Source organism: Notamacropus eugenii, chromosome 3 (assembly GCF_028372415.1).
Source record: "Notamacropus eugenii isolate mMacEug1 chromosome 3, mMacEug1.pri_v2, whole genome shotgun sequence".
NCBI lineage: Eukaryota > Metazoa > Chordata > Mammalia > Diprotodontia > Macropodidae > Notamacropus > Notamacropus eugenii.
In genome coordinates this window covers 294,266,330-294,291,109 of record NC_092874.1, presented here as the reverse complement: position 1 = coordinate 294,291,109, position 24,780 = coordinate 294,266,330, and the positions used below count along the sequence as shown (strand labels likewise).

The window sequence follows — 24,780 nt, the reverse complement described above, 5'->3', positions numbered from 1 at the left end:
TCTCATATTCTCTGTTCTAAGGCCCCTCCCAGCTCTCACATTTCCTGTCCTAATGGCCCTTCATCTCTAATTTTCTAAAAGCCTATAGGGGTCAGGGCTGTGATAGTGGAGGCAGAGGCACATGGAAAAAGGCTGAGCTCATCTCATGCAACTATTGTTATAGTCTTGGTTATATGAGATCCATCAAACAATAATCTGGTCTGAGGTTCCCACAATTCTAGTGTCCCTAATTCAGGTCACTGCTTGGGAAGACAGGGTTATGTAAAGGAAAGATCACTTCCCTGGGCTCAGAATAGACTTGGGATCAGATTTTGCCTCAGACAAGTACTTACCAGTCACATGACCATGGGCAAGTCACTTACCATCAAAGAACCTCAGTTTCCACCTCCACAAAATGTGGATAAGAACCCTTCTAGTACCTACCTCAAAAGGTAATTATAAGGAAAGTGTTCATTGTAATGAGTATCTGGAACATGGGCAGATTCCCCCGTGAGCTTGACTCTGATAGAGTCACTGTCTGAAGCAAGCTGGATAGAGTACCAGGCGTGGAGTCAGGAATACCTGAGTTCAAATCTGGCCTCAGACACTAGCTGTGTGACCATGGGCAAGTCACTTAACTCTGTTTGTCTCAGTTTCCTCATCTGTAAAACGAACAGGAGAAGGAAATGGCAAACTACTTTATAATCTGTGCCACAAAAACCTCAAATGGGGTCATGAAGAGTTGGATATAACTGAGCAACAGCAAAAATTCTCTACCATTACTCTCTGGCAATCTAAGCCAAGTTGATGGGGTCTCTGCCCACGTACCAGATTCCTACTTATACTTCTGAACCTTAAATCGTTACAAAAATATGAGTTACTTAAATGAGCCAGTTCATTTGGATCGCTTACCGGGTGTGTGTTAGCTTGAAGGATGTAGGTTACTTTTGAGGTGTGACTGGAAATGAGCACACAACAGCATACAGATATGCAAAGTTACATCCCTACATGTACTCCTCATTCAGTGTAGCCACCCCAAATAGTTTCCCAAACTCTGAAGTGTGCTAGGAGCCAGCGTGTCAAGCGGGCATTTATTAAGAGCTTGCTATGGGTGAAACACTCTGCTAAGGTAGGGGGATACAAATTCTAGAAACTACATACAGGCTGGCCCTCAAGTAGCTTAATAGGGTAAAATAACACATAAAATGAAAAGAAGTTAAAATGGGGTGGGGATGACTAGACAGGAGCAATGAAAACACTTTTTAAATGGAGTTTTAGGGAGGGGGTCATCCAATGAGAGGGAGAGGCTACAGGAGGGTGCTTTCGGCCTGGAGTGAGGCATCAGAATGAAGAGCTAGGGCATGGTGGAGGAAGTCTGGAATTCAGTCTTGGAGAGGAATGGATTATCAAATGTGTGTGGTGACAGTCATGATGAAGCCATCCTAGAGTCAAGTTGGATCCATTCTTCCTTGGCACACATACTGGAGTGTACTGGAGCCAGCAGGGGCTGGGAAATTGTTAAATTGTACAATTTTCAGTATGAATTTACACCTCTGAGATCAGCAGCAGCTACAAACTGGAGCTCGACTTATTGTTTTATTGATTGTCTAGACTTAGAAAGTGGTAGAGAAAGTGTTGATAATGCAGTTTAAAAACTCAAAAGTGTGTCCTATGCACATTCATTTTTTCTGACGGGGGAGAGCTGGTTGTTAAACATTAATCAACACACCACTGCCCTCATCCATGCTTCTTATAGATTTCGCAAAGCAAGAGTATGTCAGGGCAACATCAGCCCTCACAGTGATCTCTCATTCTCTAAGAGGTTCTGAATTGTATTCCCTTGTGCTGGCTTTGGGTGCTGATTCCGAGGTCAATAAGAAGTGGGTTCCTTGTCCCACCCCTTGTTCTGGGCTATGCAGGGGTCTGGTGGGGGGTTGGAGTGGGGAGAAGTTATCAATCAACAAATTTGCAATTGCTAATTAACAGGCTGTGGGATCTAGCTAAGGGAGAGAAAATACATTTCAAGTCATCCATTACCCCAAACAGAATTTAGCTGCACATGGGTACAGATAAATCTGCTGCCATCCTAATTATGTCTGTGATTTATCTCTCCTGAGACAGCCTTGTACAGAATTTATTCATAGCGAAGGCAAGGGCAAAGATGTCTCTCTTCTAGAAGCTTTAATTCTTCTTCCCCCTCCCATTCCTGAACAGGTGCCAGTGTTTTAGAATTCACCTTTAATCATCTGTTCTTCCCTTCTATTTTCTTTCTCCCTTTCCCTAATTTCCCACAGATTTAGTAAAAACAAAAATCACCCTGGATTTAACAGCAGAAGACCTAGGTCTGAGACATAGATTCACTGAGTTCTAGCCATATGACCTGGGCAAGTCACTTGGGTCTTGGTTTCTTCATCCATAAAGTGAGTGTGATCCAGGCTTGCACTACTTACCTCACACAGGTGAGGCAAAATGATTTGCCAATTGGATGATACTATGTGCAATATTATAGCTTCTTCCCTTGTCCTCATTCCCCTCCCTGAAACCTCAAGCAGTTTAAAAGAGGTATGTGAAGGATAAAGGTGGAGGATGGGGGAAACAGTAACCATTTCTTTATTTCATGCTTGGGCTTCTACTTCCTCTGTCCTGATGTGATTGCCATGCCAGCGACCATCTCCAGAGCTAAAACTACATCCTGCTCCCCTTTGGACTAAGAATGCCCTACTCTCTCTTACTTAGCCAATAAGATTTACCCAGCAGGGTCCAGCTTGGACCATCTTGAGAGAAATAATAAATCCTATTTTGGGGGGGAGTGCTTCATAGAAGCATAGAATTTTAGAGCTACAAGAGACCTGAGATCATCTGGTCCACTTGTTTCATATGTGTTACAGATGAGAAAGCAGAGTATTGAAGGGTCCAAATGACTTGCCCCAAGTTCATGACTAGAAAACCATTCAAGGTCACCTAGTGAACTAATGGCAAAACCAAGCCTAGAATGTGGCTGCCTTGTAAGTCCATCTTCTTCTTCTCCAGCACTTCCCCCAGCTCTGGGCAAAACTCAGTAGTTATCTCTAAAAATAATCCATTTTCTTTGTCAAGATCCCTCGCACTGATTTTTCTTTCCCCTCCAAGGAAGCAACATCCTTTGGATTTTGTCTCTCTGCATTCTCCAATCCTTCCCTCCACTTCAGGAGCCATCCCTGATCTGCTTCATTGGAATTCCAGACTTACTGGTAAATGTTTAACCACTAGCACTCTGGAAAAACTGTGTGATGACAAACTTTTAAGTTTAATGTACATTATTAAAATTTTCTCCATCACTTTCTTGAGTCTAGGCAATCAACAAAACAGTAAATCAAGTCCTGACTTGTAGCATTTGCCAGTTTCCCGAGGTGTTAATTGCTTGTACTGAAACTTTAACAATTGGCTCTCAGAGTCAGTTCGAGCTAGTTTAAACCAATCCCTGACTGGTGTTCAATCTCCCTTAGCCTTCCAGCTCTCTTGAGAAAATCTTTGATCTTGTCTTCTGCTCCCTAACCTCCTTAAAATGTTTTGTTCATCTTGATATGAGAAAAGTGCTTTTACACAGCACCACTAACGAAACCCCTGGGCCCTTCTCAGAATAATGGTTTTAAATGTATACAATCAAATACATAGAATTACAAAGGAAGTCAACTATATTGAAATAGGAAAAATTAACTTTTTTAAAAATTTTAAGTTACAAATTCTCTCTCTTCCTATCAACCATCATAATATATACATAAAATAATATTTTATTTTCCCCAATTACACGTTAAAATAATTTTAATAGTAAAAAAGGTTATGAGTTCCAAATTCTATCCCCCCCCCCCACCTTTTCCCCTTCCTGTGAGGAATCTGAGAAGTTATATGCATCATAATATATATTTTTTAAAAATTTCACTGACCCCAGGCTAAAAATCCCTGACCTGGAGGAAGTCCACCACCCTGTTAGTCAGAGCCTCTTTGGACAATTTATGGCAGAGCATAGACAAGAATCACACAAGATGAGGGAAAGAGGGATACAGTGTTCTGCACCAATGAAGAGTAACCCCTACCAATGAGATCGTTGATCAGCTTGAAGAAGCTAAGTATAACCATTGATGATTCAGTTACAAACCTCCAAGCCAGAATGAAGATGAGATGTCTCTTCTGTTCCCTGTAACTTTGCTGGGTCCCTCTGATTAACAAGTTATATCCTTGGTCTAACTGGCCAGTTTGCTATTCTATGACCTCAACATCAATCTCTTGACTCTGTGCCTTATCATGGTCTCTCCTCCATTCCTGGGATTCACTCTCTCCTTCCTTCCACCTCTAGGAATTCCCGGCTCTCCTAAGGCTCTGCTCATATGCCATCTCCTACAGGAAGCCTTTCTAGTGGCTAGTTACCTCCCCTCTATGCTCCAAATAGCCAGTCTTAACTCATTCTTGTCTTGTCACTGGAATTCAAAGACTCTGGAGGAGATAGTGAGGCTGATGACTTTGCACAGCTCTGCCTCACTTCAATCCAATTCACTTGGAAGTCAAGACCTCGCCTTGCTGATGTAATTGGCTGTCTTCCAGAACAGAGGACAAACAGAAACAACAAACTGATAACAGTATGGTCTGTGTTCCCATCCTGGTCAAGAAGCTATCCCGAGGATAAAAACTCTCATTTGAATCTATTCGGATTTAGCCTAAATGTCCAGGCTAATTATGCATTACTTTCCATTATGTTCACAAAGCTTCAGCCAGATTTGCATACTTGCCACCTCTGTGCCTCTGTAGAGAAGGTTCTCAATGACTAATGTGCTTTCCTTCCTCTCTTCCACTTCTTGGAACCTCTACCTCCCCTGAAAACTTAGCTCAAATACCACTTCCTTCAAGAGACTTACATGATTCCCCAAATCCTTAGCGCCACCCCCACCCTGAGATCAGTTGGTACTTATTTCGTAGCCTCTCATTCCCTGGGGCAAAGGCTTTCACTTTTGTTTGTACATGTGTCAAGCACAGTGTTTGGCAAATGGTCAACTTGTTGATTGATGAGTAAATTCGTGTTGTCTCCTCCAGTAGAATATAAGCTTCTCAAGGGCAGGAAGTACATCATTTTTGTCCTTGTATCCCTGGAAGATGGTAAAGGACCTAACAACCTGATAATTCAAGTAAATGTTTTAATTGATTGATTAGCTGATTGGTTTTAGGCAGCTAGGTGGTGCAGGGGATAGAGTCCTCTTCATTTTCTTGTAGTAGCTCTACTTGGTTTCAACTCCATGAACATCTTGCCCTCTATGCTGGGTATCCCCTTTTAGATTCCTTTGGTGTATTAGATTCTAAGCTCTTTGAGGGCAGGGACTGTACTTTTTTCTTTATTTGTACCCCCAGTCCTTAGCATAGTGTCCCTTTCATAGTAGGTGCTTAATGAATGTTTAATAAGCCAAATTGAATCACTGATCAAGGCCTAAATTCAAATTCTACATCAGACACATTCTAGCTGAACAATTCAATCTGTGCCTCAATTTCCTTACCTGTAAAATGAGAGAATTGAACTTGATGGCATCCAAGACTCTTTCAGCTCTAAATCTAGAGTATAGTAGTATATCTACCTCCAGGGATTGGGAAGAGTACTAGAAGACACAAAAAGAGACAGAACACCTACCTCTTAGGGTTGTTGTGAGGATAAAATTAGAATATTTAGAAAGCACTTTATAAACCTTTACATGCTATATAAATGCAACTGTTATTAGAAATGGAATTGGCAGAGAGGTAAAGGGGAGAACCATGCTAGTGTGTAAACAAAAAGAGATTCTACAGTGGTTTGGAAAGGGTCATGGAGGATGAGAAATGAGAAAAGACAACTGGGTTTGATGACAAGGAGAAGTTTAATGACCTTCCAGAGAAGTGTGGAGTAGAGTGGCCAGAAGAGAAACCAGACTATAAACATGAGTGGGAGGTGAGAAAGTGGCAATACTTGGGGGGTGGGGGTGGGAGGGGAGAGGTGTTATGATGTCTTGTTTTGGTCATTTTTATTAATAATAAAGCAGGGCAGAATACAGCAGAATGAACATTATGGGGTAACAATGAATTCTCTTTTGGCTATATAGAGTTTGAGATGCTTCCAGGACGTCCAAGCAGTGATAGGGGATTGGAGGTTGGGAGAGAGTTCAGGACTGGGTATAGAGATCTGGGAGTCAGCTTGAATTGAGATGATATTTAAACCCATTGGAGCTGCCAAATACATGGAATATGTAGAGAGAGAAGAGAAGGTGGGCTAGGACAAAAACCTCTGAGAACACCCACCATTGGGTGGTGGAGGAAGGATGATTATTTTGAAATTGGTGTTGGAGAAGAAAGAGGCAGTTGGGTAAGAGGAGAGTAAAGTATGAGCTATATCCCAGAGGCCAGGACCAAGGACAGACGGATTAGGAGGGAATGATCTGTGGTGTTAAAAGCTATACATGATAAAGGTGGCATGAAAACTGGGTAAATACCACCAGATTTTGCCTCTTAGTAAATTATACTATGGTAGAGTTTTGTTTTCCATAGCTCAATAAAATTCAATATGTAATGTAATTGATTATGGCCCCACTCTCTCAGGACAAGCCATTCAGGGTTCTCAGTTACTCTTGAAGGGATTAGGGAATCTTTTCTCAGCCATCTGTTTGAGTCCCCACCGGCCATCTTTCCTTTCTCAATTGGAAGGTCCTAGTGAGTAGCACTCCAATTTCATTTAATTACTTAACATCGAATTAGCTTTTCGGGGAGGGAGGGTTGGAAGTGGGGGATGTTTAAGAGATAAAGTAAGAACAAATCTACAAACATTCCTCCAAACACCTCAAGGGCATAACAAAGGGGTGTGGATTTTTTCACAGCTTAGCCTATATGGATCTTGCTGTTGTTTAGCTGTGTCTCACTATTCTTGACCCTGTTTGGGGTTTTCTTGGCAAAGATACTGGAATGGTTTGCCATTTCCTTCTCCAGTTCATTTTATAGATGAGGAAACTGAGGTAAACAGAGTGAAGTGAACTGCCCAGGGTCATAAGTTAGTAAATGTCTGAGGTCACATTTGAACTCAGGTCCTTCTCAGGTTCAGGGATAGTGCTCTATCTACTGTGCTACTTGGCCCATACAGCATTACAAGTATAATGGAGCTATGAAGAGAACGTATGCTTCAGTTTAGTCCAATAAAGAATAATATTGTGTATTTGTGTGTGTGTGTGTGTGTGTGTGTGTGTGTATGTCACATTGGTTAGATAGCCAGCCTCTGAGTCAAGAAGACCTGGATTCAAGGCTTGCCTCTGACCCCCACTGACTATGTGAACCTGGGAAAGTAACTTTGCTCCTCAGTGCTCTATACCAAAGGGATCAAACAGAGCCCCTTGGCTGTAAGAGATCTACCATGTGTGGCCCAAACTAGATTGAAATGTAATTGATAAATATTTTACAAAATAAATAAAAATACTATAGAACATAGATAATGCCAAGATGTGATTTTCTAAGTCAATATACAGCTGTAGGGATCCTTCCAAGTTTGACATTCCTACTCTAGTTAAACTCTCTAAGATTGGAAAGAAAGTAGACCTGCGTGGGGAAAGGAAGTTCTTTCTTTCAATTAAACTAGAGGTCATGTTCTGATGCTGCCCCTCCCTCCCTTTCCCATTATCCTGTGGTGTAGGAAATTGTGGTGTGGCGCAGCTTTGAATTGTACGGTACAGTATAGTATAGGAAGCATCAATGGAGTATTATGTCACTTAACGCCAATTGCCTTATCCTGGGTCATCTCCAGTCATCCTGATGAAGATCCGGTCACTGGATTCAGATGGCTCTGGAGGAGAAGTGAGGTTGGTGACGTGCACTGTCCTCCCTCACTCAAAACAAAGTCAAGTGCAAGTCATGTCATCATTTCTCTGATAGCACGGTCTTCTTCTGCAATGAAGGACAAACACATACACACATACACACACACACACACACACACACACACACACACACACACATTATGCAGATAAGCCCAAAAGTCCCCAACAAGCATAGGAGTCAGACTCAAGGAAGACACATTGTTTCACACTCAGTTTACTGGATAATATGCAAACCACATGGAAATATTCCCTCCCACAAGAAGGTGAAGAATACTTTGTCGCCTGCCACTACAGTATAGTCCTGCATGGGGAGGTGTCAGTCAGAGCTGTGATTCCACCTATGCAGGACAGTGCCAGAAAGGAAACTCTGTCCACTAATGCAGATCGCCATCCGTGTCACTACTTAGTCTTAGAATGCAATATGAGGGCAAGGACTGTCTGTCTTTCTTTTATGTCTTTCTTCAGTGCTTAGCACAGTGCCTGGCATACAGAAGGGGCTTAATAAATGCTCTCTCTTCTCTGTCTCTGTGTCTCTGTCTGTCTCTGTCTCTCTGTGTGTATCTCTATCTATGTCTCTCTCTGTGTCTCTCTCTGTCTCTCTGTCTCTCTCTCTCTCTTTCTCCTCCAGAGGTGCTTGAAGTACTAAAAAGTTAAGTGACTTGCTTAAGATGACACAGAAAGTATATATTCTAATTAAGACGAACCCAGGTCTTCTTGACTCCAAAATCATTTCCACATCACCTCTGTCACTGATGCCTCTCCATGGCATTGTATAATAATAGCTCACATGTACATAGTGCCTACTATGTGCTCATCACAGTGCTAAACCCCTTACACTTATTATTGCATTTGATCCCCACAATAACCCTGAGAACTAGGTGTTATTGTTACTTTCATTTTACAGACCAGAAAAGTGAGGCAAACAGAGGTTAAAGTGACTTGAGAAGGATCAAACAGTTAGAAAGTATCAGAGTTCAGATTTGAACCCAGGTCTTCTTGACTTGAGACCCAGTGCTCTAGTATGCCACCCAGCTGTGTTATAGAGGTGCATTATATATTAAACCATTCCATAGTACAGTACAGTAGTAGTATAACTCGGGATTGACAGAGATGGCAAAAATATAGAGTGCTAGAAATAGGAAGATAAAGGTAGATCAGAGTTGTAGAGCATTATTAAGTGCTTGCTATGTATCAGGCACTATTCTAAGACCGGAAATACAGATATGAGCAAATAAGGCAGTCCTTACCCTCAAAGGGCTTATATTCTAATGAGGGAAGATGAAACATAAAGGGAACTGGAAAAGAGGGAGACTGGGGAGCCTGGCTAGCTAGAGTTAGCCATGAAATACTGGTCCAGAGCAGGGAGCCATCCACTGGAAAAGGGGCTGCAGGGACAGAGGTATCTGCAGGGCAAGAAGGCTGGTATGGTGGAGGTGGAAAAGTCCAGAGGATATGGAGAAAAGCCAGGAGAAAAGAGTTCAGAGAATGAATTATAGGATGAAATTGTGAAGTCCTGTGCAGTGAGATATAGTAGTACTGGAATCCCATCCCCCAGTCCAACATCAAGATATAGATATCTGAGTGCTCCCCAGCATAGCACAGTATTACAAGTTGGTCCTGTCCTTCTCTCAGGACCATGTATCCTGTGTCTGCCCACATAGTGTCCTCCTACACAGGACTTGGAAAACCTGGAATTAGCCCAGACATGATGGAAGAGGAGGCTGAGAAGCCTGTTCCAAGGCCCCTCTCAGCTCTGACATTCGCTGTTCCAAGGCCCCTCTCAACTCTAACATCCCCTGTTCTAAGGCCCCTCCTAACCTTGACATTCTGTACTGCTGTATTTGTCTATGAAAAGTGGAGGCCTATTCATTTCTGTTCTAAGTCTGTTTTGCTGTGAGTCATGAAATCCATAGGTAGAGGCATCTTCAGATGCCTTTAAATCTATCATGAAAGAAGGGCACAGACCCTGCCCACACAAACATGAGAGGGTGGGGTGGCCCGATGAGAACTCGGAACAACACTTTGGGCTTCCTCTCACTTCCCCACACCTCATGCAGAAAGCATAGTCCCCTGCCCAAAGGGAGAGCAGGATACAAAGCAGCCACCTCCCCACTCCTCTGAAAGATACCTGAGAATGAGGCTCTGTGTGTCCTATAGGAGTGAAAGCCCTTGTGGGGCCCATGGCCATGACATCTTGTGTCCTCAGTGCCCAACTTCCCAAGGATAGAGGCTGTGTTTGCCCTCTCCTCCCCCCATTTCATGTTGTTGCTGTTTGTCCTTAGTTCTCAAAGAGGACCATGACACCAGGGTGATGCCATGACTTACAAATGAATTGGATTTAAGTGAGGAAAGCCTGTGCAAAGTCATCAGCCTCTCTTTCTCTTCTGGAACCATCTGCATGCAGTGGCCAGGGATGGGTCAGGACTAGTGGAGAGGGTATTGGATGCTGTGGGAGCAAGAACTCTCCAAGGGCAGGGACCTGTGTCTCCTTCTTCCACATCCCCCTTATACCATCTAATGAAGGATTCAGCTCTGCAAATAAGCATTGACTTACTGAATATTTCTTCTGTTTAAGAAGCACAGCCCCAAGGGGGGCCTTGCCCAGGAAGTGCCTCTGGGAAGACAGAAAAGTTCTGGGATGGGCATCTAGGTTGTCCTGGAGAGTGATCTCTGAGATAATACCAGCAATAATGATAGGTAGCACATTAATAGCTCTCTAAAATGGCTAAGCATTTTACATACATTATTTAACTTATGTATTGTGTATGTACTATATGCATATACACATAAATACAGCCACATATGTGGAGAGAGGGACACAGAGAGATACACAGACAGAACTGAGCATGGGACAACATCTGTGAATGAAAGTGATTTTTATGTCACTGTGTTACCAGGTTCTAATTCTTGTCTTCCATGTTTACTAGCTGTGTGACGAGGGCCTAGCCACCTCCCTCTTTGAGTCTCTTTTTCCTCATCTGTAAAATGGGAGTGATGACAACTGCCATACCTACGTGACAGAGCTGCTGTGAGGACTAAATTATATTACACAAGGAATGCAGTTTGTAATCCACAGTGTTATTGGAATGTTTGTTATTAGCTACACATATGTATGTGTAGCACATGTGGCAATGTGTGACTGTGTGTAAGAGAGTACTTGACTTCTACACTGGGTGGTCCGTGTATAAGGTTGGGTTGTAATTGAGCAGGATTTTGTGGTTTAAAAATCTGAGGAGTGGAAGCTGAGGCCTGGGGGGCCTTTCTCTGGAGGTACAGTCCAGTCTTGCCTCTTCCATACAGAATGGGGTGTATGTGTGCACACATGTGCACTTGAATGTGGGATGTGTGCTCAGGCTGTGGGAGTGTGTGGGGGAGATCTCTATCTGGTACCTGGTTGCTCTGTTCAGAGTTTCAGACTTAGCCTAATTTCCACCCACCTCTGTCCCCCTCCCCCAGTCACCACAGGAAGTGGGCTGAGCCTGGGGGATTTTTAGTCTCTGCCCAGGTAGCTGCCTTTTCATACTTGGAGGCCCTGGGCCAGGCCAGTGAATGGAGCCCTTAAGGCAGAGTGGCAGGCTGCTGACAAGGTCCTGCCTCCCTAATCAGGCCACCTAAGGGACAGTGATCTCTCCTCTCTGGGAATCTTCTCTTACTCCAAGAAATCCCTGCCTCGGAGTGCGTTTGCCCCCTCTGGTGGCCCTGGTAGGGGCTGTGTCCCTGAAAGAGGCAGCAGAGGGGGCAGCCTCTGAGGCAGAAGGTAACCAAGCCTGGGGAGCTGGAGGAGGTAAGTCTGGGGCAAGGCGCCTCCTGAAAGAGAAGGAGATGAGGGAAAAGAGATGATATGGGGGCAGAAGTAATGGACCTTGGGAGAGGGGAGAAAAGAAAACAGGAGGTGGGGGAGAAGAGATGCTCAGGGGTCCCAGTTGTTGTGGTGGCTCAACAGCGTTGTACTTGGAAACAAAGGACCTGGGTTCAAATCGTGCCTCTGGTACAACTCAGGATAAGTCCTTCTACTATCCGAAGCCTCAGTTTCCTTCTCTGCAAATATATAGGATTTGGAGCAGACAGTAATGTTTGGATTTGAGTCCGTTTTAGGAAGGTCATTGATATGCTGGAGAAAGCATTGGTTCTAGAATCAGAGATCTTGGGTTGGTCTCTGAGTTCCCTTCCAATTCTCTTATAATTTGGAGCTTGTCCAGGAGAGGGCAAATATGGTCATGATGAGGATGGCACTCCTGCCAAATGGGTTGGAGGATACTGATTCTGAAGGGAAGACTGAGGGGGGGAAGGGAGCATGAGATCTTCCTCCAGATGTCTGGAGGGCTGACTGTCCTATGCAAAATGGGTTCAATTTGTTCTGTTTGGCTACAGGGAGAAGAATTGGAAGGAGAGGGTGCAAGTCTGCAAAGAGGTAGATTTGGGCTTATATTAGGAGAGAGAGAGAGAACTTTCCCAAGAGAGGTGATGGGTTTCCTCTCCTTAGAGATCTTTGAGCAGAGAGTGAATGAGCACTTAGCAGGTGTGTCCTTCAGGGAATTCTTGGTCTGGAATGGGTTGGACTGGGTGGTTGCTGAGGTCCCTTTCAGGCTCTGAGATCTTGTGGTGCTGTCATCTCTTAAGATCCATCCAATCTGAAATCTGTGGTCTTATATCCTCTGTTCCTTTGGGGGAGGGACCTTTGAAGTAGGCAAGAACAGAGGTTAGAGGGGTGGAGAAGGTGGGAAGTGGGGACATGGAAAGCGAAGGACCTTTTGAAAAGAGGGCTATGGTGAAGAATAATAACGGAGAGGTTGAGGGACAAGGGAAAGATAATGGGCCATGAGAAAAGGGAGGGGCTGCCAGGGGATGCTTCCCAGCTAAGGAGGGGGTGGATGGCAGGCACGTATTTAAGTAGTTTCATTCTGACACATCTTTCCCAGCAGTAAGACAGATCTGGGGCCCCGTAGGCGAAAGATTACCATCCTCTATTTTTCTGTTCCTTTTCTCTGGGGACAGCCAGACAGGGAAGTGGCAGCCTTGGAGAATGGGTGAGGAGGATGCTTCCAGATCCCTCCTTCTAGATTTGCTCCCTGGTACCCTGAGATCTGCCTTCCCCCTCCTTCTTAAAAGAATGGGAGGGCATCTAGGGTTGCCCCTCTGAGGCTGTAAGTGTTGAGTTTTCAGAGAGTGGGGTGGGGAGAGGCTTGCGTCTGCCCTTGTGTTTCATCACAGGAGATCAAAATCTATCTCTATGACTCAAGATTCCCCCACTCCTAACCCTTCCCCCTTCCCCTTGTAGAAGTCTGGGGGTTATGGTATCATAGGATGCTGCAGTGATCATGTAGTCCATCTCTCTCATTTTCAAAGGAGGAAAGTGTGCCCCAAAGAGGGGATGTGCTTTGTTTAAGGTCACAGCCAGTAATTATGAGAGCTAGGTTTTGAAAAGAGCTAGGACTGTGAACTCCTGATGAGTCAGCTGTGCAGCTGAGCAGCCTCCAAAGCTGATGTCTTCCTTGGCCACAGGAAGAGTGTCCAGAATAAGGGAGATGATATTCCTACTGATCACTGCTTCAGTCAGCCCCCACCTGGAGCATGGCCTCTGTCATTGACCGCTTGAGCATGGCCAGGAGAGGGCAGCCAGGATGATTCACAGCATCTCCATATGGATGGGTTAAAAGAACTAACCCTGATGAGAGAAGTTTATGAAAGAGAGGGGTAGACATGATGACTGTCTTCAAGTTTCTGAAGGGCTGTCACCTGTGAGAGGGATAAGGCTGTTTTATTGGTGCCAGAGGACATAACTGGGAGAAAGAAACCGAGTCAGCTTGAGGGATGTTATTGATGGCATTCCTGGGCATTCCGAATCTGATGTTTTCCATGATACCTTGAAGCCAGATGCCAAGGACAGCAGAAGTCTGAGCCTCTAAGTGCCAGGCTGGGGGTGAGAGAAGACTGATGTGGGGGAAGAGATAATCTAATGTGAAACATTCAGGGAAGGAAAGGCTAGGAGGAGACAAGGAACAAGATGCTCCCCTTCTCTGAGGTCCTACCTAAGCTGAAGGTCTTGGGATTCCATGAACCTGAGCCAAGGAGAAGAGCGACCAGATTGCACAAGGTCTTCCATTGAATTAGGAGCAGAGCAGGAGTCCAGCTAATCCTCCAGCAGCTAGAGCAGAAGGCTACAATCTGGGCGCCAGGCTTCAGAGAAGACAAGCTTGAGTATATTCCAAAGACAAGTGCTCTATGTCAACAATGTGGAGCCATGGACTCGTGGCTATTTCCTGCCTTGGGTTTACATACAAGCGCACACACGTGCGCGCACACACACACACACACACACACACCTCTATGTTGATGCTGTTGTTGATGTTGCAGTTTCAGTCCTACCTGACTCTTTAGAACCCTGTTTGGGATTTTCTTGGCAAAGATATTATAGTGACTTGTCTTTTCTTTTTCCAGATCATTTTACAGATGAGAAAACTGAGGCAAACAGGCTAAAGAGACTTGCCCCAGGCCACATAGCTAGTAAGTGACTGAGGCGGATTTGAACTAAGGCATTCCTGACTCCAAGTCTAGTGCTCTATCTACGGTGCCACCTTGCTGTCCCAAAAAGCTCTGGTTTTTGCCCCTAAAACCTCATTTTTCCTATCCTGGCTATAAGTCCTTAAAATATAGAAGTCAAATTAATTCAACAAATATTAAATAACCACTTGTTTCAGGCACTGTACCAGATCCTGGGGATACAGAGACAAAATCACAACACTATTCCTGCCTTCAAGTATCATGCATCCAAAGGAGGGGGTACAATATGCAGAGAGACAAGTAAATATAAGGTAATTTGAGAAGAATGAGTTATAAGCTGTTCAAAGCATCTGGTCCTAAACATGAACATTGAAGAAAGCTAGGGATTTTAGGAGGCCAAGATAATGAGGGAGAGTGTGCCAGGTATGACTGACCACCTATGAAAAGGAAGAGACAGGAAATTAAATGTTGAGTTCCAGGAAGAACTTTGTCTGAGACAAAGTATTCGTGAGAGTGGGAATAGTTTGCCTTTTGTCTCTGCATCTTTTTTATTTTGTTTTGTTGTGGGGGAGGCAATAGGGTTAAGTGACTTGCCCAGGGTCGCTAGTGAATGTCTGAGGACAGATCTGAACTCAGGTCCTCCTGACTTCAGGACTGGTACTCTATCCACTGCACCACATAACTGCACTATATTTGTCCCTTTAGGACCCATTGAAGTGCCCTGGACACAGAAGGTGCTTAATAAATGCTTGTTGATGACTTGATCAATGAAGGGAAATAGCAAGAAAAGTCAGGAAAGATTTTCAGGAGTCAGATTGTGCAGGTATTTAAATGCCAAACTAAAGTGTATATTTCATCTTAGGGACTATAGGGAGCCACAGAAGTTTCTTAAGCAGGGATGTGACATGGGAAGACCTCTATTTAAGAAGATTAAATTTGGTAGCTATCTGGAGATTGATTGAAAAGAGGAGAGAGCTGATTTAGGGAGATTTATTAAGAGGCACTAATCTAAGTGAGAGGTGAAGAAGATTGGAGATAAGGTGGTGGCCATCTGAGTGGAGAGAAGGGCAAAGATGTTATGAGAATCAAATTGATGAGCTGGCAATTAGCTGGCAATGGGGTGTCAAGATGAAAGAGAGAATTAATCTATTAACAAGAATATTTGAAGTGGTTGCTATGTACTAGACAGTGCTCTAGGTGATGAAATACAAAGAGAAAAATGAAATAAAGGCAGTCCCTGCCTTCAGGAAACTTACAGTTCAATGGAGAGACAACCTGTGCATAAATGGACATCAATTCAGAGACTATTTTAGTAGTCCTGGGGAGAGGGGATGAGGACCTGAATGAAGATGATGGTGGTATTAGATGATGATGATAACGAGGAGGATGAAGATGATGATGGTGGTGGTAATGATGATGGTAACTATCATTCATACAATGCTTTAAAGTCTGCAAATTGTCTCATTTGCTAAAAAGAAAGGGGCAGATGCAAGAGCTATTGTGAGAAATGAGGAGAGGCAGGAAGACCTTGGTTCAGATCCTGCATCAGGCGCTAGCTATGTGACCCTGAACAAATCACCACCCAGTTCTTTACCCGTTGTCTTCCCATTAGAATATAAGCTCCCTGAGAACAGGAGCTCGTTTTGTTTTTTGTTGTTTTCTTGTTATTTAGAGCAGTGATTGAGTCTTAGTAAATTCTTGTTTATGGGGTGATTATATGGAGATATCTAGGAGGTGATTTGCAGTGGAGGGCTGGAGTTCTAGAGAGATTGTAAGTGACGATGCACAGATTTAGGAATCACTATGAAGACTCTATTTCACAGGAACCTAATTTGAAAGTTGAAAAGGACTTTACGGGTCAATAAGATCCAGTCCATAATTTCATCCGGAACAAGATTATAACTAAACTGTAAGGAGCTGAAAGAGTTCACTAAGGGCAGTTGTAGAAAGAAAAGGATCCAAGACGGAGTGTTGCCATGAAGCCACGTTTAAATTCAAATTCTCTTTCAAAGAATGAGAAGGCACAGCCAGAGAATTGGGAGGAGAACCAAGTCAGAGCATGGTCACAGAATTCAAAGGAGAAGGCAAATTCCCAGGGCAAGGAAGAAGTCAGAAAGTGTCAAAAAAAAAAAAAAACTGCAGAGAGGTCAAGTAAATTGAGGACTGAAGAAAAGTTTTTAAATTATTCCACCAGGTCATCACTGGCAACCTTGGGAAAAGAGGTAGTGGAGGAGGGGTCAAAAGATCCATTAAAGGGATGAGAAATAAGTGGGAAGTGAGCAAGTGTAGGTAATGAGAGTTGTTGTTTTCTAAAAGTTTATTAGTGAAAAGAGAGATATGAGAGGAGAGGTCCAGAGACCTAGAGGTCCCTGAGTCAAGGGAAGCTTTTCATAAAGATGGGAAAGTGTGGGCATGATTGTTGGCAGCTGGAAAAGAGCCAAGAGAGATAAGGGGGGTTGAGTATGAGAGGGGGGAGACAAGTTCCAGGAGGAAGCAGGAGAGAATGAGATTTAAAGCAATAGGGAGACTGAGCTTGGGAAGAAGAGCTACTCCTTCAGAGACTGGAATAAAGAAGATAATGGGGGTTGACATAAAGAGGTTTGAGGTGTGGAGTCAGGGAAAAGGGGGAGTACATAAGAGAAACATTCTTCCACTGACAGAGAAGTCGGGGCGGGGGGGAAGGAGGTTGCGTAATGGACTTAAGATAAGGAAGACAGTTTTGGAATCAACACTGGGGATTGTGATAATCAACAAAGGGAGAGTGAAAGGATTGCCAGCTGTTATGGGGAAGAGAGGAAGAAGAAGAGGAAGTCATAGTTCAACCATTAATTATACTGAGCAGGAAAGTGAGACCTTACTCAAGGTAACAGAGGTAGTGAGTAGATGAGTCCAGATCTGATCTTGCCCCTCTGACTTTGGATAGAGTCCTCTTTCCATGTTAGCACCCTGTTTCCCTTTTAACTGATGGTGGCTTTGGCACCATCATGGTAGTGATTAAGAGATGAAAAAGAAGGCCTAACTCTGGGTAAGGAGGAAATAGCAGAAAAAAATGATTTTAGCAAATGAAGCTAGAAGGAGGATGAGATCCCCTCTAGTAATCAGAGGTCTTGGGTGGCCAGGCTCAGAAAGCCTCTGTGTGTGATGACTTTCTGAGTATTTAGCACAAACTCTAGACAGAGTTTTGGAAGAACATGAAAAATGAAAGAACATTTAAAAAAAGTTAGATAGAGTATATTAGAGTAGGAATCAAGAAAATGTCCTTTGCAGATCACCCCAAATAGCTCCTATTATATTCATTGGTTAAAGTGGGCACCAGGGGTTCCTCTGAGAATAACCCAACTTTCCATCATGGTTACAGTACAACAGAAATATGTCAAAAAGATTTTGAGAATGCATATCTTGAGGAGGACCATAGGTTTAGAACTAGAAAGAACCTTAGGGGCCATTAAATCCAATCCCTTCATTTTACAAATGAAGAAACTGATGCTTATGAAGGCTAATTGACTGGACTAGGGTCACACAGGCAGTAAGGAATAGATCTCAGACTTGATCCCAGACCATAGACTCACAGAGAGAGAAATTAATTTATTAAGTGTCCACTATGTGCCAGAACTGTGTTAAGTGCTTTATAAATTTTGTCACTTTTGATCCTAACTATGACCCTGTGAAATATATGTTGTAATTGTTATTCCCATTTTGTAGTTGAGGAAACTGAAGCAGTCAGAGGTTCAATGATTTGCCCAGAGCCACACTGCTTGCAAGTATCTGATACTAAACTTGAACTCAGGTCTTCCTAACTCCCAGCCCCAAATTTCATCCATTGCCTCACTCCCAGGATCCCTCAGGATCATAGCCCTGGAACTGGAAGGGACCCTTGAAGCCATCTATTCCAAACCCCTCCCTTTACAGAAGAGGAAATCCCTCTGTAAAATCTGGGGGGTTGGGCACCAGGATATCTCAGGGTTGTCCCAGCTCTGATGTTTTCTCTGATGTTCTGTGCTCCGGTATGCAAGAGGAACCCCTGACACAGGAGAGTGATGTGGTTAGACCCAAACTACTGCCTCCCCACATTTTCCACATCCTGTATTCATGTAGCTGATTATTGGACCCAAGTAGAGGCCTATCCTTATTCATCTCCCTCCTCTTCAGTTCCGTCCATCAGTGTGTCAACTTTTTTAGATCCTGATTCTTTCATCCTACAAGTTAGATATCCCTCGCAGCTTTGTGACATGACTTCAGTGCCTTCATTCGAGGAGCCGATGGGGATAAGAGATTGGGGCTGGACCTTGGATTCCATCAAGAATGCTTGGATGGAGGAAACGATCTTCAAATGCAAGTTGGCATCTTCACCCCAACTTGGAGTCTTAGAGATTTGCCTAGGGCACTGAGAAGTTTAGAGGCTTGCCCAGGATCATTCAAAGGCAGGATGCATCAAAGGCAGGACTTGAAGCCAAGCTTTCTTGGCACAGAGCCCACTTCTCTATGTGTCAGTCATCGGGCCTCTCAAGTCATTGATTGATAAGTGTTATGTAGAATAGGACCAAGGACAGAGCTCTGGGATACTCCACTTTTCTCCAGCTTAACGCAGATTCATTCAAACCATATTATGTCAGAACTGGGAGGAACAAGCATGTCATCTAATCCAATCCCCTCAATTTATGGATCAACAAAGTGTTTTGCAAACCTTAAAATGCTATGAAAATGCTCACTGTTACAATTATCACTTCATTATTCAACTCAGCTATATTTACCATTAATTAATGATTGATCTTTATATGTCATCATTCTTTGTCTCATTGTCTTTAAACTCATCTAATGGGATCATCATGTAGTTCACAAGGATATTGTGGGAAACCATCAAAATCCATGTTTATTACCTTCCTTTGATTTGCGCGTTGGTAAGTCCATCAAAAAGGGTATTTGGTTACCATGGCATGACTTGCTTTTAGTGAACTCATACAGATTCCCAGATTATCGCCACAACAATAAGAACTGAAAAGGGTCATAACATTTTTGCTCTTGGAAATTACTGGTGACTGGAGGGTCACCAGTGGACTGGAAAGAATGGAAGTCATATTGAAATGATTAGAAGGAGGCAGTAGTGAGGAGGGAGAAACAGAGAATACTGTGAGACAATCAGGCAGTGCAAGGAAGAGTTATCAAGCCAAGGAGAGAGGAGTGCGTGTTTGGCCTCTGATCATGACCTTCAAAGTGCCCAGCTGTGAAGAGAATGGGGTGTTAGCAGCTCACCACCACTTCAAGTAGCAAACCTGGGGGATTGTGGGATATAGGAGTAACAACCTGAATTAGATGACATAGGAGTAGAGGGACGAGCATTAGACGTAAGAGTGAGGACAGTGGGATTCCTGTGCCAATTCTACAACTTACTATGTGACCCAGGACCTCATAGAAACATAATTTCCTTGAGTGGAAGGGACCTTAGAGGTCATGTAGTCCATTTTGTGGAAAGGCAGTGTGATCAAATGGTTAATGTGCTGAATCTGGAGTTTGGGGACCTGGGTTCAAATCATAGCTCTGCTACTTTCTATCTGTGTGATGTTGGGGAAGTCTTTTCATATACCTGGACCTCAGTTTCCTCTCTGTAAAAGGGGTAGGGTCAGACTAGATGGCCCCTGAGCTCCCTTCCAGCTCTAAATCTATGATCTCTGGGTCTCAGTTTCTCCAACTGTAAAATGAGGAGGTTGGACTAGATGTCTTCTAAGGCATCTTCTACCTCTGGATTTGTCATGTTATTTTCATACGCTTAGGCTCCCAAAGAGGGAGATGATCTTGGATGGCAAAATGGCAAAGGTGGGATTCTAACTCACTGTCCTTGACTTGAAATTCAGCAATCTTCCCCTCATGCCACACCACTTCTCTCTGGGTCTCAGCTTCCTCCTCTGGAAAACTGGGTAATGATGTTGGCATTGCCCCCATCCTAAGGTTGTTGTTAACCCTAAAGTGTGCATTGAATAAAGGGAAGTTATTAATTTTACCATCATTTCACTTTTACTCTGTTGTTTTTCCACTCAAAAATCTCTGATGCCACACTTTCCGCCACTTCTTTGAATGATAAGTTATAGACACCTAATGCCCACAGTTCACCTCTTCATGGCCCTTTGGATGACTGTCAGGGAATTCTCTTCGCCTTTTGGCAGAGGCATATTCATAAGTGATGGTCTGATGACTGTGGGTCAAAGATAGGAGGCCAAACTCAAAGTAAAAAAGATTAATTACCCTGCTAAGGAATCTCCTTCTGCCAATAACATATTCAGGTTTCTGGAGCTCACATTTGACTTTTGTGACCTTTCAGACTCACCTCAGCCAATTATCAGCATTCTGTGACAACTTTAAAACAGTAAAGCATTTCATAGGAATGGGTGGGGAAGAAAAAGTTGAGGATCAATCAAGGGAGAAAAGAGGAATATTTGGAATGCAAGTGGCAAGATTTATTAAGAGTAAGAAAATGTTCCCTGTTCAAGGTCAGGAGGCAAGGGGAAAAAAATAAATTGCTTTTGCAATCATGAAAGAAGTCCTTTAAGATAAAACTTTGTGTTCTCTTATCCAAGGACAGTAAGTAGTTGTTAGACTAATGGATGAAACCATTGGCTTTATCATGTACTTATGAAGAACTTGAGGACTTTTTAATATTAGCCCATCATGTGGTTGAAAGATTTCTAGTTAGTTCATAAATATGTGAAATGATTGTTTTTCCTATTTTTTTCCCATATTCACCACTTTAATTCTTTGAAGACTATAGTGTTGCAGGGCTCAAAGCCACAAGATATCCCTGGGAGAATGTGAATGTTACAAAGAAGAGGTTTTGCTTGAGACAGAAGCTAGTGTTGCCCAAAGAAAGTGGAGTTTTCCTTTAAGGAAAGCAAAGCATGAGCTGCTGTGTGTTTTATTGGTATCTATAATGATATATCAAGGGTCCTAGATGGATTCCCCATGGACAAGTCACAGGAAGATATGGAAAAAAGTTCCATGGGATGATTGATACTGGCAATAATAGAGATGATAGTAATAAGAATGAGAACGCTAATGGAATTGATGACTGTGATGATGGCGACAGCAATGGAAAGGATGCGGATAGTTGCCACAATCATGATAGTGTTGACAAAGATGATGAATATGAAGGTAGTGTTGACTAGGATGGTTATGGCCATTGGGAGGAGGGGAATGCCTGTAATGATAACAGGGAAGATTATATAATGGTGGTAATATTGGGGGTGACAGCTGTGGAAAATGGGAATGATAGTTATCGTGATGAAGATGATAACAATATGATGGTGATGGTGTTGGTGATTCTGATTATGGTAATGTAATAGTAGTAGTAGTAGTAGTAGTAATAGAAGTAGGAGTAGGAGTAGGAGTAGTAGGAGTAGGAGTAGTTGTAGTAGTAGTAGTAGTAGTAGTAGTAGTAGTAGTAGTAGCAGCAGCAGCAGCAGTAGTAGTAATAATAGAAGTAAATAACTTTCTCTAGTGTTTGATTTAATAATTATGAAGTACTTCCTTCATGGCAACTTGAGGAGCTATATTATGTGCTTATTATTGCTGTGATAACAATGCTGGTGATACTTTATCATAGTGATGACCATAATTACAATAATAGCTAATATTTGTGCAATTCCTTAGGGATCACAAAAGGTTTTGCCTAGCAGGCATGGATGGGTTGCAGTTTGCATCTCTGGATGGAGTCCTTGTGCTGAAGAGCTCACAACTCCATTGAAATTAGTTCATTGTGGACCTGAGCCCTCTTATCTCTTTCCTTTTCCAGATGAGAAGACTGGGGTACAGATGAGCACCAGGCCTGATCCAAGACTCCCTCCGCTATTGATAGCTGAATCAGGAATAAAACTCAAGAGGACTTGTATCTGTTTCTAGGGACCTAACTATGCAACCTTCTCTCCAGATGGTAACTTCTGGGATCTTTGTTCTTAGTATGTTAGAAAAGGCTGAACAATAAATGGCTGAACCATTTCCCCCATTCTCTTTCCCCAAGTGTACATAACTTAAGCATTATTGGAGGGGGAAGAGGCAAAGGATCAAGCCCACTACCCATTTCCCATCATTCCTACTCTATTCCGTTAAGTCCCTTCAAAGAGGTAGTGTGATAGAATACCTGAGCAATGGAACTGGCATCAGAACTTCGTTGATGACTTGGAGAAATCATTGACCCTCCCTTTGCCTCAAGTTTTCCTCTCTGTAAATAAGAGGGTGATCTCTCCCATTAGATTTTAGGTTCTATGGTCCTAAAAACAGCATGCAATAGTGGCAAGAGTCTTGGACTTAGAACCAGAGGCTCTAGCTTTGAACATTGGACCCAACACTTACTAATTAATAGTTAAGTAAGACAGAAATAGGATTTTGAACTTAGAGTCTGGAAGTCTTGAGTTCAAATCTGCCCCACAAATACTATCAATGTAACCCTGGACAAATGACAACTTCTCCATGCATCAGCTTCCTCATGTATAAAATGGGGATGAGGGCAGCATATCTCCCATAACTGACATGAGGATAAAATGAGATAGATATTTGTAAAGCACTTTCCAAACCCTAAGGGGCTATATAAATATTAGTGGTTATTATTAACCCTGTGACCCTGGGCAAATTAGTTTACATCTCTAAACCATTTTTTATAAACTGTGGACTAACAATTCCCCAAATATTTATTGATATATAATTATATATTTATATATACATATATTAATATATACAGGGTACTTTTTAAGGTGCTGAAGATATGAGGTAAAACCAAAGCGCAGTACAGGATAATCTGAGGGAGCAGGAAAAGTACTCACAAATGGTACACAATATATTATAGTCTTTTTGTGGCTACTGCACACCATCATCTGTCTCTTGGTGACTATAATCTGACTTCTTTGGATAGGTACTCATTGACTTGTAGCCATATGGCATCTCCTGAAGAATATTTATATTACAAAGAAGTGCCTTGCTCCAAGAAAAAGGTTGAGACCATTCAGAGGATGGTGTAATTTTCTAAAGATGATAGAGCTGCCATTTATTGAGATCAAAGGATGGAGAGCTGTAAGCCTAGTTGATCTCCTTGTTGCAACAAAGGAACAAGAGGAAGACCCTCCTCCCCCGATTGTTGGTTATATCACCTGAGGAGGATTGACAGGAAGCCACAAACCAGAGCCACACAGGAAGATGATAGTGATGAAGGTGTTAATGCTATTAGTTTTGATGATGATGGTAGTGATAATAGAGGTGACAATGCTCTTGAAGATGATAAAAGTGACAATGAGAGTTGTGGAGTGATAATACATTGGGGATATTCTCTCTTCCATTCTCTTTTCCAGGGACCCCATACTCAACTTCACCCTGTGGGCATGACCACCTGTTCTCCTCTTCCATGGTACCTACCTTTCTTCCTCCTCCTCCTTTTTCTCCCTTGGATCCAAGGAGCCTTGAACGGTGAGGGAATCCTGTGGTTTAAAAAGCTGGTGCAAAATACTGAACTTCATAGGAAAACTGGCTTTGCCTTTAGTACCTCTGTGATCTTCCACCTCTCCTTGAGGTGGAATTGGGCACAATTATCTCCTCTGTAAAATGAGAGTGTTGGACTAGATGGTCTTTTGAGTCTGCTTCAGGTCTATGGTTCCATTATCCAACATCTACCCTGATCCAGGGAAGGGGAACCCATCTCTCAGTCCCATGCTCCATAACCTAATTCTACAAACTGAGCATCCAGCTTATAGGAGAGTGTGCGCGTGTGTGTGTGTGTGTGTGTGTGTGTGTGTGTGTGTGTGTGTGTGTTGAAGGTACATCTAGGGATAAAGACCAGGTTGTGAATTTTGAGTGTTAGGAACTCTCCTACATACTCAGAAGTCTTTGTAATGGACTGAGGAATTGACCCTGGGTTGGCATGAGAGTAGAGAAGACCAAAGGAAACAGACTAGAAGAATGTTTAGTGCTTCCTAGCATAAGGTTCCAGAAATGACTGAGTCCAATGTGGTCCAGTGGAAGAAGTGTTGAATTTGGAATGAGAGAATCCCATTTTTGTAACCACAGTAATAGGCATCCATAGCAGATCTCTCTGAACCTTAGTTCCTTTTCCTGTAAATTGAGAAGATTGAACTAGATATCCTTTAAGGTCCTTTCCAGCTCCATACCTGATAAACCACGGGCACTTCCAGTGTAGATGCCACCTAAAATCACCCACAACTTTGCTTAAGGAAAATAATTCAGGAAGAGGAGTAAGGAAGCCTGGGTTCTAGTTTTTTCCCAGCCACGTATTAACAATGTGATCTTGGGCAAGTCACTGAGCCAGTTCAGGGACTCAATTTTCCCTCTGTTAAATGGAGATGATAAACCCATCAAACATAGAGTTGTTTGCACTGAGAAAGAAAAATCATTCCATGACCCAAGGGGAAAGGCTGATGATGGGAGAAAGGATGAAGGTAAATAGTAAATGACAGAGGAT

The 24,780-nt window shown here is 43.0% G+C and overlaps 1 protein-coding gene across 3 annotated transcripts in view; it reads left to right on the top strand.

Annotated features, from left to right (window-relative positions):
• Window positions 1-11,365: 11,365 nt before the first annotated feature.
• Window positions 11,366-24,780, top strand: part of IL2RB (interleukin 2 receptor subunit beta) — a 32,276-nt gene continuing 18,861 nt past the window's right edge. The window contains exons 1-5 of one of the 3 annotated variants that reach the window (XM_072655966.1): window positions 11,366-11,613; window positions 14,268-14,333; window positions 14,528-14,641; window positions 22,111-22,248; window positions 23,657-23,771. In XM_072655966.1, the coding sequence (XP_072512067.1) occupies window positions 22,228-22,248; window positions 23,657-23,771 (136 nt within the window). In that variant the 5' untranslated portion in view covers window positions 11,366-11,613; window positions 14,268-14,333; window positions 14,528-14,641; window positions 22,111-22,227. The remainder of the gene's footprint in view (window positions 11,614-14,267; window positions 14,334-14,527; window positions 14,642-22,110; window positions 22,249-23,656; window positions 23,772-24,780) is intronic. The other 2 variants (XM_072655965.1, XM_072655964.1) reach the window with 2 other exon arrangements.